The 18,032-nt window shown below is 43.7% G+C and overlaps 2 protein-coding genes and 2 non-coding genes across 6 annotated transcripts in view; all 4 read left to right on the top strand.

The window, feature by feature from the left end:
- Positions 1 to 272: 272 nt before the first annotated feature.
- On the top strand, positions 273 to 2,260 carry LOC117871503 (SCAN domain-containing protein 3-like; the record flags this gene model as incomplete). The annotated part of the gene is given in 3 exon segments (XM_034759342.1): positions 273 to 1,160; positions 1,162 to 1,756; positions 1,759 to 2,260. Coding segments are annotated over 3 exon segments (1,872 nt in total), but the record flags the coding sequence as incomplete, so codon positions are not given.
- A 4,962-nt stretch (positions 2,261 to 7,222) lies between these two features.
- TBRG4 (transforming growth factor beta regulator 4) overlaps positions 7,223 to 18,032 on the top strand; it is a 29,241-nt gene continuing 18,431 nt past the window's right edge. Inside the window, exons 1-4 of one of the 3 annotated variants that reach the window (XM_034759742.1) lie at positions 7,223 to 7,351; positions 8,942 to 9,439; positions 13,237 to 13,560; positions 16,151 to 16,322. In XM_034759742.1, the coding sequence (XP_034615633.1) occupies positions 9,017 to 9,439; positions 13,237 to 13,560; positions 16,151 to 16,322 (919 nt within the window). In that variant the 5' untranslated portion in view covers positions 7,223 to 7,351; positions 8,942 to 9,016. Of the gene's footprint in view, positions 7,352 to 7,540; positions 7,749 to 8,941; positions 9,440 to 13,236; positions 13,561 to 16,150; positions 16,323 to 18,032 lie in introns of those variants that run through there. The other 2 variants (XM_034759741.1, XM_034759743.1) reach the window with 2 other exon arrangements.
- On the top strand, positions 10,227 to 10,364 carry LOC117873962. The gene has a single exon (XR_004644836.1). It is a non-coding gene; the product is annotated as a small nucleolar RNA SNORA5 (small nucleolar RNA).
- LOC117873961 lies at positions 14,702 to 14,841 on the top strand. Its single transcript, XR_004644835.1, has one exon. It is a non-coding gene; the product is annotated as a small nucleolar RNA SNORA5 (small nucleolar RNA).

Here is an 18,032-nt window from a genome sequence, read left to right as displayed (position 1 = left end):
ACTGGCCCACAAGACCCACCACCCCGAGAGGACCAGAAACCTCAAGCCACACTCTCTCACGCTGTCCGTGCACAGCCTCCCCCTTAATTGGACAGTGAGCTATGCCCAGACATAGGGAGAAAGCATCTTTTTCCCCACACGCATAAGATGTGACTCCACTGTACTAATAATATTATAAATTTTTCATCCCAATATCATAAATTAAGTACATACTCGGGGTAATGGAATTTATATTCATTATTTTTATGCCTAATTTACAGATGGTAAAGTGAGGCCCAATCGACATATTTATCAAGCAGAGACATCCGGTTGGTGAACATGGAAATAATTCTGAATCAGATGACGGCGATGTAAATGAAACCAAAGTATTGTCACCAACAAAAATTCGTTTTGGCTTTACTCGGAAATATGACTCCTCATACATTCAGTTCGGTTTTGCAGCCACGAATGATGGTGGAGTGCCAAAACCGCAGTGCATTATTTGTGGCGATGTGTTGGCTAATGATGCAATGAAGCCGTCAAAGCTCAAGAGGCATTTAAATACAAAACATAATGAAATTAGTTCAAAGCCGAAAGAGTTCTTCGAAAGAAAGCATGTTGATTTAAAAGGCCGTCAGAAACAGATCTTTGAAGTGTCACACATAAATACTTGTGTTTTGAGAGCTTCTTATAAAGTAGTGCTTCGTGTTGCTAAGGCTAAAAAGCCATACACAATCAGTGAGACACTAGTGATAGGCTGTATTAAAGATATCTGCATGGAAATGCAGGGCGAGCCGGCGGCAAAGAAAGTGGCTCAGGTGCCACTTTCAAATGACACTATAGCTCAACAAATTCACGATCTGGATCACAATATGGAAGATCAGCTCATAGGACAGATTACATTAGCAAAGTACTTTTCTTTGCAGCTTGATGAATGTACAGACGTTACTAATATGGCAATTTTGATGGTGTATGTGCACTTTGAACATGAGGGTGACTTGAAGGAAGAGTTTTTGTTTTCTGCTTCACTACCAATAAAAACAACTAGTTCTGAAGTGTTCAAGACTGTGAGCGACTACATCGTTAACAAATGTGGGTTGGATTTCAAGTTTTGTGTAGGCGTATGTTCTGATGGCACTGCCGCAATGACAGGATGGCATTCTGGAGTGGTTACCCAGATTTAAGGTGCTTGCACCCGAATGCAAGTCGACGCACTACTTCCTTCACCGAGAAAGTCTTGCAACAAAAAAAATAACAGAACTAAACAGTGTACTCAGCGAGGTCGTAAAAATTGTGAACTATGTAAAGGCGAATGCTTTAAATTCAAGACTATTCGCTGCAATATGTGATGATATGGGAGCTGATCATAAACAGCTCCTATTGCATGCCGATGTACGTTGGTTATTGAGGGGAAAAGTCCTGTCAAGAGTATTTGAGCTCCGAAACGAGCTTGCCGAGTTTCTTCAGGACAAAAAAACAAATTGGTCTTAATTGTTCCAAGATGTGGATTGGATAGTCAAGCTGGCTTATTTGGCTGATATCTTTGTCATCTTTAATGATCTCAACACTTCCAGGCAGGGAAGGATGGCTTTGTGACTTACAATGGCAGACAAGATCGACGGACAGAAACGAAAGCTAGAAGCATGGAAGAGCCGAGTGTCAAGAGATTGTTATGACATGTTTCACAAATTAGCAACAATCGTCGCCAATGCAGGCAAAGACCTTAATGTTACATCGCTAAGAAACGTCATCAGTGAACACTTGACGAATTTGGCGGAACGTTAGAAGATCCATGGAAAGGGACTGGATGGATCCAAAATCTGTTTATTCCATTGAAAGATGACTTAACTGTCACTATAGAGGATAAATTGTTGGAACTGGCTGCTGACGAAAGATTGAAGATGAGTTTCGAAACTACAACATTACTTGCTTCCTTTTGGATAAAAGAGAAAGCAGAATATCCTGAGCTTACTGAAATTGCTCTGAAAACTCTTCTCCCATTTCCTTCAACATACCTCTGCCAGACTGGCTTCTCAACCATGAGTGTCATTAAGACAAAGTACAGGAATAGTATGGATAGTCATTCTCCATTGCATGTAGCACTATCCTCAATTGAACCACGACTGGATAAACTGACAAAGAAGAAGCAGGCTCACTTTTCACATTAGTAAAGGTTAAGGTTTTAACATGCCTATTATTGTGTTAATAAAATAGCTTATCAATTTGATATTTTAGTATTATGACATTTTCAAAATTATTATGATTTCAATTTAATGTTACCTATTCCTTTCAATCTTTTTTTATTTTTTTTAACCTTTACTTTATTCATTATAATTTTTTATTTTATTACTTATATATACTTTTTTTATAATATCTTTGTTAGGAGACTTTGCTGGTTTGATTTTTTTAATATTTTGTATTTGTATTGTAATATTGTATTATTTGTTTACAAAATAAACAAAATAAAAAATGTCTGCCAACTTTTATTATATTCATTATATTGTTTCCAATATAAATTAATATTACTACAAATGTTCAAATATTTTCTGGGATCGTAAACAAGTAATAGTCATTTTATACTATCCACACAGACACACAGCCTTTCAGTCAGTCTTCAATATATTTAAATGGGAACATCTCCGTGAGTACGCTACACTTGGTATGCACGCTCCCATTCCAATTATCCAGTGAAGAATGTTAGTTTTTCTGATCTGATGTGCTACATGCCTATGCGAATACGATAATAATATGGCACAAATATAGTACCGATCCCTGGCACATTGCAAACAAAAATTGCCGGTCTGCCACATCAGATAGTTTGAGAAGTACTGTCCTAGTGCATTCTTTCTCACTTATTAAATGTATGGTAACTGAATATTTTCTTAAAATAAATGTTACTTTGTTTTCAAAAAATTACTGCTTGAGCATCAATCTTTTGAGCGGAAGGCTGTATTCATGTCCTCTCCTGGGTTAACAGAACTAGTCTATTCTGGGGAGTCCTCTGAGGGTCAGAGACAAACTCCCTGGTAAAACCGGAGCAATTCCTCCAAGGTGGTCCACCTCTTGTTATCCATTGAAACGGGACAAATTTTTAATTGGTTTACAGTTATAGACAGGCCACTATTGGGGTGTCTTGGGTCCAAATTTTGGGGTAACTGTCCACTGATGGTATTATAAGTAAACATTCACATATATTTTATTTTAAATTTGTATTGCCATATAAAATTAAAACTGTAATATCACTACTGAAAATGTAACAGGTATTTCACAGTAATTATTCATGATTCTTTTGCTTAATACACACGTGTAGGTGTGTATCTATTATTGGAAAGGCTTGAATCCTAAATCCTTTAAGTATTATTTTCTTTCAAACTCTGACACTAATATTAAATAAGCCACACAAGGCTTGAAAATTTGGAATATGCTCATCTATATACATATATGCTTACAATAATTTTATCTGACAAAATCAAAATTCCTCATTGTAAATTCAAAACAAATTCAAAACTTAAAACAGTTGTCTGAAAGTGTCCTAATGCTAATTTTTGCATCTGACATTTTATTTATGTACTTTCTCAAAGTCTCAAATGTAATTTTTTACATCTTTCTGGGAGGTTATTTTTAGGTTATACAATGGTTTGATTTTTCATTTAATGCACTAAAAATATAAACAATGGGATATATTACTAATGCACAGCATTTTGTTTTTTTAATACAGGCACTTGTGATATAAAAATGTTTCTCTGGAGTCTGGACCTTGACTATACCTTGACAAAAAATAGACTATATCTGATATAATGTATACAAAAAGAGGCTAGTTCTTGTTATTTATCTTATGATAATCCTCTCTCTCAGGATTTTACATCAACTCTTAGTCAGGTGCATTCTAGAACTTTTGTACTATTGATTTGAACTTCCAGTCTCTTCTTCTAGGCCCACTAGCTTTACCATTCCCCCTCCCAAAAATGGTGCTATCTTTTTATGGGAGCTTTGAGATACGATTCCTCCTCTTGTGTTCACAATCTCCAACATAGATTACTCTTCAGAAGAATACAGACTCCAACGAGAAACTGCTGAGCTGGAATTGATATGCAAACTAGATACAATCAACTCAGGATTGAATAAGGACTGGGAATGGCTGAGCCATTACAAACATTGAATCTATCTCCCCTTGTACGTATTCTCACACTTCTTATCAAACTGTCTGTACTGGGCTATCTTGATTATCACTTCAAAAGTTTTTTTCTCTTACTTAATTGGCCTCTCAGAGTTGGTAAGACAACTCCCACCTGTTCATGCTCTCTGTATGTGTTTATATATATCTCCTCAATATATGTTCCACTCTATATGCATCCAAAGAAGTGGGCCGTAGCCCACGAAAGCTTATGCTCTAATAAATTTGTTAGTCTCTAAGGTGCCACAAGTACTCCTGTTCTTTTTGCGGATACAGACTAACACGGCTGCTACTCTGAAACTCTTCAGAAGAATGTGGTATTTGGAGATTAATCAAATTCTTATAATCAAGCCATTGTGTCCATTTCTTATATATGACTAGATTCTTTCCCTCCACCCAGGGAGAACTTTTGCCAGAACAATTTACGTACTTTATCCTGGTATAAAATAAGATGAATGATATGGAATTCTTTACATTTTCAAAACTTTTATTGATTTTTACAAGAAACATGGTTAGTTGAATCTGAAATCATAGTCTTTCTTGGTTTTGAATCCTTTCTCCAAGAAGGAAGCCAATCATCAAAAAGGAGTTGTGTATCAGAACTTGTCACGTTGGTTACCTTACACCTGAGACCCCAGATTTTACCTTGGGAATCAAAGGACATTCAGACTATATTTTAAAACAAATCTCTGATCTGCAAATTCTAGTATTAAATGCATACATTCCCCCCATATCCTCCCTGTTTTATTGTGGGAGTGCCCGGACAAGCAAACTCGTATAGTAGGTCTTTAGTTCCCAATTGCTGTCTAATTATTTTGGGAGATTAATGCTTAGATAGGTTCTCCAATAGGTTCTCAGTATAAGGGGACGAAAACAGTAAGGAGATTTTTGAACTTCCCCCTTGAAACTCTAGAGATCCAGTGTTTAACATCTCTGGACAAAAACCAAATGCTTTAATAGATTAAATTTAATCTGATACCTATAAATGGAATGAGTGCAAGGGATAGAGAAAGCCATTTTACCTATATTTCATAAACTGGTGGTATTACTGATTATATTATCCCCATAATTAATTGGCCCTTCTAAAGAGATTTCGCTACACTTTCTCATATGGATAGTGACCACCAATTTCTCTCTATAATGAATGATAAAATTCTCTCTAAAAAAAGGAGATTATTTCTGATGGGTGAGGATGCCTTGATTACTGTTTGGAACAACTTGGTTGCAAGACTAAAATGGATCCCAGACATTTGTGTCACATTATCTAGGAGATTGGAAGACTTAAGATTTTTTAGATGTAATAATTACATCTGATAATTCCCATCAGGCCAAGTACAAAAGAGGGGTGGGGACACATGAGAAACTGCTTCACTTTAAAGTGGAACCACAAGTTATACAAGTATCAATAAAAACAAGTGTTACGTGCTTCCCTAGAGGAAAGACTAATCAGACAGTTCAAGAAGGAGAGAACATTGACTAATTGATATCACAGACACTGAATTGAGGTATATAGTGGGTAGTCAACAGAATCTGCTTAAAGGGCAAATTCTCTAGTTGGTTGATTAAATGGGAGGTGTTTGTGTAGAACAGTAGTTATTCTGCTTATTAAGCCCAGTTGGCAGGATTTTCTAGCACCAGGAAAAAGTATAAAAACAAAACACCCCTCAATGTAAAATAAACAAGAACTTCAAAAACAAAATGGAAATAGCAAGTGGTTTGCTTGAATGTTATACCCTCTGACCACCCTTAATCTATTTAGATTGTAAACTCTGAGTAGGGAATGTTATCCTAATTGTTTGTCAGCACAAAGGGGGCCCCAATATGGATTTGCACCATTGGTTGCTACTGCTACATAAATAATCAAATGTGCAAAGAATAGCAGACCAGCAGCATGCAAGCAGTGTGTAAAATACTTGTAACAGCAGCTGGTACTTATATGTACTACTGCTCTCTATGGGTTGGAATCAGCCCCACCTAACATTTATCAGACACGTTCCTTGATGGAAGCCTGAAAACAGGACATTAAGTGCTATGACTCGCAACAGCTAGTAATGAACACGGGATAACAGCAGTTACAGATGCAAGGCTCTTACTGTTGCCAACTCTCATGAATCTGTCATGAGTCTCAATAATTGTTTTCCTTAAAGCCCCAGCTCCTAGAGTCAAGTAGGACATGTGAGGATTTCAACCTTCCTTCTTAAATAAAAAGATAGATAGCTAACCCTCATGGCTGTGGAGAAAACCTCAAACTGTGATCCCAGTAGATCCTAGAGGCTCAGAAGGCACATTAAAAGAACACCAAGTCTATTTTTTAAATATACCCTCATGCCTTAACAGCCAATCTTATGATTTTTTTGTGAGCCTGATATGATTTTTGAACATTCGGCGTTGGAAATACTAGACATTGTTCCTTTCGGCACATTAGATCGTGTCCATTTAGGAAAGATAGACCTGCACCTCTTTAGCAAAATCACTAGCTTCCCAGAGGGTCCCACCCCAAATCCCCTCTGTGTCAGCAGAAGGTGGCGGGACCTAGCCCTGGCCTTGGAATAAGCCTCTACCACCTGAGCGGCCGTTCAGGTACTACAGGGACAGGCGCGGCGCAGGCAGCCAGACCTTCGCTACAGCTCATTTGGGGGCAGGCCAAGCTCTCCCCTAGGCCCTGCACCTGGCCTAGGACACGCCAGAGCTTGGCTGCAGCCAGAATGGGACACTAGCCCCTCTCCTTCCCCAAGGGCCAGAGACTGGAGAGACGCCCCCGCATCTGGCGCCATCTAGGCCCCCCAGCAGCCGGGCGTGGCCCCCCCCTGCCTGAGAGGGGCGCTTCCCCCCTCCCCAAGGAGCTCATAGCACCATATAGCCGCCCCTCCCCCATCTCCCAGCGCTATCCGCGGGGCTGCTGCTGCACCCGCCAAGCCCTGCCTGCCTGCCTCCCCCCACCCAAAATGGCGCCCGAGCAGAGCGCCGCGCGCCGCGCGCCCCGCCCTCCGTGAAAATGGCGCCCGAGCAGAGCGCCCCGCCCTCCGTGAAAATGGCGCCCGTGGCGTGTCTCCCGCCAATAGGCGCTGCGCTGCGGGAGGAGCGTCGCGCGGGCCGTGACGCGCTCGGCCCGCGCCGCTCACGCGCGCTCTCTCCCTCTCCTCGGCTGCGGACGGCCGAGGTCAGCTTGGCGGGGCCGGCGTTGGCTGAGGCGGGGCGGTGAGTGGCTCCGGCCGGGCCCTGGCGCTGGGGTCCCGCGGGAGCCCGAGGAGGGGCGGCCGGGCCGGGCCGGTCACGGCACCGGGAAGCGGGGTGGTTCCTCCCCTCCCCCTCCCCGTGCCGGCCTGGAGCCTGTTCAGCGCCGCGCGTGGGGCACCGCCCCGTGGGCCGGGCCTTGGGCCTCTCCCCGGCGACATTCACCTGCCCTGGCTCGCTCCCCGGTGCGGCCTGTCTTGTCCTTAGCGGCTCCTCTCGGGCTGTGTCTACACGACTGACTCGCCGTAGCGTAGCGGTGTCACTCCGGCGTGCGATCCGTGCCGGGAAAAGCCCCGAGGGGAGGGGGACACCCGTTATACGGGGGAAAGCCGAGTTTCCCCCCTAGAGCCGTGTCTGATTTGTGAGTAAATCGCATCGTGGTCTGTCTGCGCTGGCAACGTGCCCTAGTGTAGAGGGGGCTTCGGTATGAAACTTATCAGTCGGAGCCCGGAAGTGGGCGATCCAATTCAGACACGGTTCGGGGCGGGGGGGCGTCAGAACTGGGCCTGGTGTCAGTCCCCAGGTGCTGTTGCTGCCCCAGAGGAGCTGGCCTGTGTGTCGGGGGAGGAGAGGGCTGTTCTCGGGCATTTCACAACTGGCTTCAGCAGGACTAGTAGACAGCACCTAGCAGTACCACCAGCGTTTTGTGCCTGCAATGTGCATGTGACAAAACAGGGTACTTAAATGAGCATGCGCCGCGCCAAACCATGCAGCAGTGCCTAGGTATTGCAGTGACTGATAGGAAGCAGATACAATCCTATGATGGATGTCAGTGGTCGCCAGTGGGAGTTAATACCAACCTTAGATTTTCACTGTAACTTCTCACAGGCACTTTTAAATGTTCATGGGTTTTATTCCCCCAATTGCTCTCAATTTAGCATAAGCTATTGATGATGTTCCTAAGACTTAGACTGACTTGTGGATAAATGAGTGAAAGTGAAAGGAAGTGTTTCTTGCATTCGCAGACCTTAATGATGCCATATAAATATCATGAATGAATGTAAAACAAACAGGGCTGAAATTCATTGACAGTTCCCAGCACGAGACTACACTTTATCTTCTAGAGCAGTTGAATGTCCCTAAGGCCTTGTCTACACTTGCGGCAGCATGTGGGGTAGATGTAGCTACATGCCATAGTGAGAAACAGGCTGCCTCCCCACTGTGGTGTGTAGCTACACGAGGCAGTGAAAGGCTTTGGCAGAGGGGAGGCAGAGTAGAAGTGGGAGACACAGCTTGGGCGTGTAGAGAGCTGTGTGGGGTACATACCCTAAGGTTCTGGCGTGTCTGTACTCTACTTACCTAAGCAGTGCCTCACCATCTACACTGCTGTTTATACCCATACTAGCTGGGTATGTAGTATGTCTACACTACACACCACTACAAATGTCGGCATAACCTATGTGACACATGATTTTCGGTCGCTACCGGCCTGGGCTAGATTCAAACCAGGCTATTGGTGGAAAACTCTATGCCCTAGAGTCATCCAGTTCCCTCTTCTTTTTTAACTTTTAAATATACTTTTGTTAAAGTGTTTTTTGTTTTTTCCTTTTGTAGGCCTCTGAGATGTGGAGTTGACCCCAATTCAGTTTTGTACCCCTCCTCTTCCCTCCCAATAGATCTAGCTGTGTCATGGCAGCCAGACTGGTGCAACGCTGTTGTCGTCGGCTCTTTGGTGGCTCCACCTTCGCATCCCTGGCAAACCCAGCTTCTCTGTTAGCACCAGCATCCAAGACAGTGATAGCAAGAGCTCTGCCTCAGGGAGCTCTCGCTTCATTATACACTTCAGGCCTCTCCAGGCAAATAGACACACACTCAGTCAAGAAGCAAGGGTACAGTGGACATCCAGAGAACAGAAAGATTGATGAACTCATTGCATCAGCTCCTAGCCCTGGCGATCTCTTGCACGTGGGTGAACATGACTCTCTAAATGGGAAGCAGGCCTCCGCACTGATCATCCAACTCTCCCAACTCGTGGTGAAGGAAAACCTAAAACCGGAGAGCATCTTGCAGGACAGTCGCTTCCAGCGAGTGCTCGGCGTTCTACATAGCCAGGTACATTCCCATGATGCTGCGGACAGGCGCTCTCGGAGGGAGGAGTGTGATTGGGAGAAGAAGCGTAGAAAGTGCCCTTTCCCTGGTGCTTTTAACCACACTTGATGAGACGTAATTTCCCAAAGATCCCTAGCTGGTGGCCTGTGCAGAGTTGGCTGGTCACATGATGTTGGTTCTCCGAACTTCCAGCTGAGAGAGAGCACATGGAAGGGAGAGAGAGAGTGACCAACTGCTTTCAGAAAAGGCAGAATACTTATTGCACTATAAACCACTAAAACTGCAGCATTACTTAGGTATTCCATTTCTGTGTGTTCAAAGGCTGTAGTGGCTGTGGGCGCTATGCGTCCCAGTGGTTGGGCACAAGCAGGAATTGGGGTGATAGCCAAGCAGACACTACATTGCCTTACCAATTTGCAGTCTCTCTATTGAGATCCTGCTGCTTCCTCCCCTATTGGTGACACGAAGCAGTGGTGCTTCAGACAGCCCTGCTAAATTCTGTTGTCTTCACAAGGGCTGTGGTGAACAGCTGCACAAGGATTAATAAAGTTAAAGTTTGAATTGGACTGATCATTGGTGAATTCTGCTGCCAGCAGCAGTGTTGTACCCATGTTAAGAACTTTAGTTTCCCCCTTTGGGCACTTCAATGAATTCACACCCAGCTCTCAACAGCCATGTGGAACCCTGGATTAGCCCAATGAAATCTCAGTAAAATGATAGGATAGCTAAACAAGAGAATAAGAGTGGGTTTCACACGTTACATTATGTTCTCCACTACCTATTAAACTACAGCAGCCTTGTCAAATTCAGTACTGTCCTTGTCTGTGGTCGGTACTGGCCCAGCCGGCTGCCACAGCAACATCTGTAGTTCATGGGCCCCATTTCTCTATTACTGGACCCTGGGGATAAAAGAATGCTACAGACACCTGGTATAGATCAGTAGAAATACTTCAGCATCTCACCGTAAGAGCATGCCTACATGGGAATGTTAAATTGGATTAGTTTGTTTACTCTAAGTGCACCAAATTGTTGCACTTAGATCTGGAGAAGGGTAAACAGTGGGGTGGCAAAATTTGCAGATGATACAAAACTACTCAAGATAGTTAAGTCCCAAGCAGATTGCGAAGAGCTACAAAAGGATCTCTCAAAACTGGGTGACTGGGCAACAAAATGGCAGATGAAATTCAATGTTGATAAATGCAAAGTAATGCACATTGGAAAACATAATCCCAACTATACATATAAAATGACGGGGTCTAAATTAGGTGTTACTACTTAAGAAAGAGACCTTGGAGTCATTGTGGATAGTTCTCTGGAAACATCCACTCAATGTGCAGCGGCAGTCAAAAAAGTGAAGAGAATGTTGGGAATCATTAAGAAAGGGATAGATAATAAGACAGAAAATATCATATTGCCTCTTTATAAATCCATGGTACATCCACATCCTGTATACTGCATGCAGATGTGGTCGCCCCATCTGAAAAAAGATATACTGAAATTGGAAAAGGTTCAGAAAGGGGCAACAAAAATGATTAGGGATATGGAATTGCTGCCATATTTGGAGAGATTAATGAGACTGGGACTTTTCAGCTTGGAAAAGAGATGACTACGGGGGGATATGATAGAGATCTATAAAATCATGACTGGTGTGGAGAAAGTAAATATGGAAGTGTTATTTACTCTCTCTTGTAACACAAGAACTCGGGGTCACCAAATCAAATTAATAGGCAGCAGGTTTAAAACAAAAGGAGGTATTTTTTCACACAACGCACAGTCAACCTGTGGAACTCCTTGTTGTGAAGGCCAAGACTATAACAGGGTCAAAAAAAGAACTAGATAAGTTCATGGAGGATAGGTCCATCAATGGCTATTAGCAAGGATGGGCAGGGATGGTGTCCCTAGCCACTGTTTGCCAGAAGCTCAGACTGGACGACAGGGGATGGATCACTTGATGATTACCTGTTCTGTTCATTTTTTCTGGGGCACCTGGCATTGGCCACAGTCAGAAGATAGGATACTGGGCTAGATGAACCTTTGGTCTGACCTAGTATAGCCGTTCTTATGTAAATTAACTGAGTGGCATTCACACTACTTTGTTATGCCACACAGCTCTGTGCTACCCACTACTGGTATCAATAAGTGCCACACCTAGCTGTGTGCCAGCATTTAAATGAGGATCTGGTCGAGATGACCATGGAGCAATGGAAGGCGCACAGACAGATCCACAGGCGTCTGATCCAGGTGTGAAGCAGTGCACTGTGGGATGGCAGTGGGAGGATTGCCTGAAGCGGAATACTTAAGAATTTGTCCACACGAACCTTAAAGCAAATAAACTCACTGCAGTGAGAAGTTAACTTCTCTTCCAAAGAGGATTAATTGCTGCCAACTATGATACTAAATAACTTGATTAAAAAAAAGTTGAGTGTGGGCACAAGACACTTTAATGCAAACAAACTAAAGTTAAGCTGATGTAAGACCCCATGTAGACAAGCCCTGAGATATCAAAAGACAGGCAGGATTGGACCAGGCCAGCAGTTGGACAGAAGTCTCTCAATGGAATTCGGTATCAAGGTGCTGCAGGAAATGGTGTTGGTGGTTTGTATTGAAAGACTGAATGGGGCACGAGACTGAGAGTGGGAATGCTGAGATACTGTTCCTGGCTTGCCAATGACCTGTGTGATCTTTGGTAGGTCATGATCTGTTTCTTCAGCTGCCTAATGGGTGATACTTGTTTACAGAACCTTTGCAAACCACTCTGAGATCTCTAAGAATGACTATTCTACAGTGGTGATCGAGTCAGTGTCAAGGGATGGCTCTGAGAGGCTGCTGTGCTACTAAAAAACGCCAAGTTTCTGACAACTCGTAAGACTGAAGTCTTGATTATTACAATGTCTGTGGTACCATTTGCCAGAGCACTGGTAGAGCACCCTGGCCAAATTCTATCTGAGTCATTACATTCTACTTCCCTTAATTCCGCTTCAAGCTGAGAAGTGATTCTTCCCTTTCCTTAAACTGTTTTGTACTGTTGTTAAATAGCTGTCATGTTCCACCCCAGAGGTGGCTGCAATTTGCTGATATTTCCTTTGTTTTCAACACAACCCATGGGGATTCGTCAGCATGAAAAGTGCTTTAGAATCTAGAGTATCATCTGTGGAACTTTGGACTTCCGTTTTTTTTTTTTTTTCCTTCCAGCTGCCTATTGGCAGTTCCAGTGAGAAAAGCTTAATTTGACCCCATGGCCCAGCAGTGATAGCCCTACGCTGCCCTGTACGTGGCCTAGGTCATTGGATCCTGCACATATAGTCAAGATCTGGAAGCGTAAGAATGATGGCCTTGCAGCCGCTTCATCATCAGTTTCTCCTTGGAGAAGAGCTGCACGTGCCCTGTGCCTGTGGAATCATGAGGCAGTTGTGGAATGTACACAGGCGGGTGGAGGGGGAGTTTGGTCTGAATACAGAGGAAAAAGAGAGACCTGTTGACTGACACTAAAGGCAATGAAAGCTCAGCCCTGGGAAAACTAGAGCGCCACTGCTCTGTCTCCAGACCGGGGCTGGACATAGCAGCTGCTGGGAAACCTGCAGGCTGTGGCTGAAGTTAAAGGGGCAGTGAATGTGGAGTGTAGACACGGGAGCACTAAAACCACTCTTTGGGGGGTGCCTTCCTCTGGAGCGTCTGGCATTTGCCAATGCTGGATGATTGATCCCATCTGATAAATCCTCTAGTCTCTAACTCCACTTCTTGCTCGGTTACAGCCTCCTTTGTGCCTAACAACATTCCCATATTTCCTCTTTGCTGCCTAGATTTCCCAAGTCTATAGTAGCTCTTTGTTGCCCCTCTTGAAGAGCCTCGACCTTCTGGGGCTGGAGAGGAATAAGAGGGAGCTGAGATCGGTGAAGCAGGAGGTGCGCTGGCGGTTGAGACGCTTGGATTTCAGGCAGATTGCTTCCCTGGCAGAGTACGTGGCAGCCAGCAAGCAGGCGGAGGATCAGAATGAGCTGCTGAGCGACATAGTGAAGCACCTGGAGCTGCGCTGGACGGAGATTGGGGACACGAGAGCTGTGGTGGTAATGATGGTGAAGCTCGGACACCTCTCGAAGACCCTGATGGACCGGCTGGAGGACAAGGTATAGTCAGCAGCTCAGACATGCTTGAGTCTCCTGCAGGGTGGATTGATTTAAATAAATCCTTTTAAATCTCCAATTTTATCATGATTTAAATCAGCAAGCTGGAAGCCTTGATTTAAATCAGCAATTTTAATTGTGCTTTCTAGTTATTTTCATTGGCTAGTAATCATTGAAACGTTGATTTGCAACTAAATACGGCCTCTACACCAAATTTGGTGCTGCTTTTTGTTAACCAGGAGGATAAACTCTATCTATACACAGATATTGAACTAGATACAGCTTAACTTACATGTATTTAGATTCTTAATTTTTACATTTATTCCATGAGAATGATGAATGATGCACTTCTCACTTCCTAGAGGATTAATTTTTTACTTGCAGTTTGTGTCAAGCTGTATCGGATGGAAAGTCAAATTTAATTGCAAATGCACAAAAACAGAACTTTACATGTTTTATTTAAATAAACTACCTTAAATGTGCTGGATACATAAGGAAAAAGTTTAGCAAAATTAGGGCTGTCAAGTGATTTAAAAAAATCTACTCACAAATAAGCGCTCGTAGGCATTTATACAGCACGTCAGGCATCCGTGGCAGGATATTCCTTCAGGGGCCTCCTAGGGGTTTTTGATGTGGAATGTTTTCCCACCACCATCCCCATCATTTTTTTTTTTTTTTAAAGCAGTGATCCTGAATATGACAAGCCAAATGACCCACAGATCTGGTCTGAGGTTAAGGAGAGAACTGTTGTGGTTTACTTTACACTTTACTGAAATGGCTCCATAGTGAGACTCTGTAGAGAGCCTGCCTCACCCCCAGGAACAGACTCCACTGAGATCTGAGCACAGAGTTGCAGAATCTGCTCATTGTGGGGGCAGGCTGCCCTGAGACTCTCCCCCCCCTTTAAATTATCACAGACTGGGAGAAAAGGAATGTTACCTTAGTTCCCTTTCCATTCCTCTCTCCTTCCAGTTCAGCCTGGTTCTGAATCAGATGGCTCGTGAATCACAGCTTTGCAAGCCTGTGCCCGTGGATTAGCTCATTGTTCCGGTGCTTACTAGATGTCCTTCAGGCACGTGATCTGGGCTGGGGAAACGCTCCCCAGGTTGAAACCACCAATGAGATCTCTAGGTGGTTGTTTGACTGCAGCTATGTCAAATTCAGTACTCGCCTTCTCCATGGTGGGTACTGGCCCAAAGAGCTGCCACAGAAACATCTGTAGTTCATGGGCCCCATGTCTCTCTCTTCCTGGACCCTGGGGATAAATATTTGCTACAGACATTGGTATATGCTAATAAAAAATACCACAGTTTAGACTGGTTGGGTTAGGATCTTGCCAGATAGCAAATTAAACACAGTGGGGTAAGGTTAGTAATTGGTGAGATTCCAAGGGAAACACCAGGAAATGGTGTTAGTGATTCACTAGGGGACACTCTTTCCCCTGTGTCAGTACTCACTTTGCTGGTGCATTGGTTTAGATGCTCAGATCCCATGGGACTGAGCCCGGCATAAATCCTTAAAGTTAGAGTGCTGTTGTCTTTTGGATGAAATGTAAACATATGCTCAGAATTTAAAGCCGGAAGGAACCGTTCCATCATCTAGTCTCCTTTCCTGCATAGGAAAGGTCTTTTTTTTTTAAAGGCTCCAGAGGCAATCCAAGTAACGACAGGCCCGTAAACCTAACCTCAGTACCAGGCAAATTGATTGAAACTAAATTAAAGAACAGAATTATCAGACATGAGTTGTTGATAGAGATAGATGAACTCGATTTGTTGGGGAGGAGTCAAAATGGCTTTTGTAAAATCATGCATCACCAATCTATTAGAATTGTTTGAGGGGGATCAACAAACAGGGACAAGGGTGATCCAGTGGATATGGTGTACTTAGACTTTCAGAATGCCTTTGACAAGGTCTCTCCCAAAAGGCTCTTAAGCAAACTAAGTAGTCCTGGGATAAAAGGGAAGGTCTTCTCAGTAACTGGTTAACAGACAGAAAACAAAGGGTAGGAATAAATAGTCAGGCTCCTACAGAGATTAGCCAAGATGGTCAGGGATGTAACCCCGTGCCCTGGGTATCCCTAAGCCTCTGACTGATGCCGGGACTGGGCAACAGGACGGATAATTGCCTTGTTCTGTTCATTCCCTCTGAAGCATCTGGCATTGGCCACTGTCAGAAGAGAGGATACAAGCTAAATGGACCATTCCCAGTATGGCCATTCTTATGTTTATAAATTTCACCCAGTTGCTCCTGTATTGAGTCCATACTGGCCACTTGTGGTTGTAATAGGTCCCATAGTATTTTTTGCATAGTAATCAGTGTAGCACTGATACCCTGACCACATTCAGTCAGAAGTAATTACATTCTGCCTCCTTTAATTCTCCCCTCTGGATACAATGGTTTTCACATCATATCTCATACTGTTTATTACTGTGAGCTGCTATGTTCTGCTCCAGAGGTGGCTGCATTTCAGTGCTGGATGATCTTTGAGAGGGTGTTTTGTAAGATACTTTGAAATGTGCCAGATCTGTAAGTGATTAATCGTGTAAATAGTTTTATCCCACTTTTACTCTCTATGCTTAATGTCTGTTGGCAGGCTTTGGAATTAGCCGAGCAATTCACTGCTGAGGACATTCGGAAACTGACATTAGCTTTAGCGATCCAGAAGCGGCGCTCTGTCCCCCTGCTCCGGGCCATTTCCTACCATCTGGTTCAGAAGCACTTTACCCTCAGCACTAGCGTTCTGGTGGACTTGGCCTTTGCATATGGTAAGTGAGTCCAGCCATCCCCTGAACTACTCAGTCAAGTATCACACCAGCAGAGTCCAGTGCAGCACAGTCATTGCGTTGAACTAGGACTTTAGGACATCACTACCATGATGATGCCGTCCTGGCTGAGAGTTCTAAGCTCATACATTCAAATACAAATAACTTGACCCAGTGGGTTGAAATCTCTCTTGACCCAGCTTTGGGGAGGTAACTGTTGAGTTATTTGGTACCTCTAATACACACCTGCAATGGAATTGATTTTGTCAGTTACAACGTAGCCCTTACCAGCTCACTCAGCTTTTGCATTCTGTTCTATTTAGTTTCTTATCATGCTCGTCACCCTTGTATCCAATAGTGCATTAAGCGTCACCATCCACACCTACCACAGACTTCTAGCAACAAAGGCTTTCATAGAAAACTACTTAAACCCGCACAGTTTGAAAGAGAACTTCTCTAAGCACACAGTAGGGAGCCAGAAATTCCCAGATTTGAGTCCCAGCTCTGCAGCGGATTCCCCCTGTCACCAAAGGCAAGTCATTTAACCTATGTGCCTCAGTTTCCCCACCTGCAAAAGGTGTAAGTCTTACTGTCTGCCTGTTTCAACAGGTCAGAAGTGCTGTGGTTGTGGGATTGGCAACGAACTGGATTGTTCAGATGGAATTAGGCGTAAAGGGGTGATGTCACAAAATTATTTGATCTCTCCCCATCGAAGTATTACTTCAGGAATATTTGTAAAGTGATACTATTTTATCCAGTGGCTAATATACTACATAGTACAGTAGGTCTCTGCCTGTGCTCTTGGATGTGGTGGGCCAATGTATTTCAGTCTTAACTTGGATATCTCTGTTTGCAAGCTACAGAGTAGATCAGAGTTTTCTGATCCATCACAAGAATGGACCTAGTCATAGTTTGCTTACGTATAAACAACATTAATTTGAGCAGAAAGTAACACACCCATAGGCATAATAATGGGTGTCTTAGTTCTCTGGCCTCTCCTTGCTGGCTAATGGTTTCTTTAGACATTTTGCCTCTCATCCTGTGCAGGACATCACAAATGCTGCTTTCTTGTTGGTAACAGTCCAGACAAATGGGCAGTGTATCCTCCTACCAGGTAAAACTGTGACACGAGCCCCTCTATAAACAGGCTGATTCCAGCTGAGCAGTCCACTTCATTGTCTGTCTTGCATGCGACCAACTGGCTGAACTAGACCAACTGACTAGTCCTAGATTGGGTGGTTATACTCTAAAAAGCGACAGTAGAAATGGCATTCAGAGCATTCCCTGCTTCTCTCAGTGAATCTGAACTAGATCATCTCGCCTGTAATTCGGGTGATGAACCATTGGAACAAACTACCAAGGGAGGTGGTGGAGTCTCCATCTCTTGATGTCTTCAGATCTACGCTGGATGCATTTCTGGAAGATGCTTTAGTCCAACACAAGTTACTGGGCTCAATACAGGGGGATTGGGTTGAAATTCTCTGGCCTGTGTTATACTGGAGGTCAGACTGGGTGATTGATTAGTCCCTTCTGGCCTTAACATCTATGAGGATTTGAACAAATACGATACCTCTATTGACTGCCAGCCCCAGAACTCCTACAGTCTTAGAGTCTTACTAGACTCTTGCTGGTTCGCGCATTTTCACGGAAATTCTGCCATTAGAATGTAGTTAGAAAACGGTTCTGGTGGCGTGAGCCAGAAAGAGTCCTGCT

Source organism: Trachemys scripta, chromosome 2, assembly GCF_013100865.1.
Source record: "Trachemys scripta elegans isolate TJP31775 chromosome 2, CAS_Tse_1.0, whole genome shotgun sequence".
Taxonomy (NCBI): domain Eukaryota; kingdom Metazoa; phylum Chordata; order Testudines; family Emydidae; genus Trachemys; species Trachemys scripta.
Note: the sequence above shows the minus strand (reverse complement) of the source record. Positions and strands in the feature narration are given on the sequence as shown.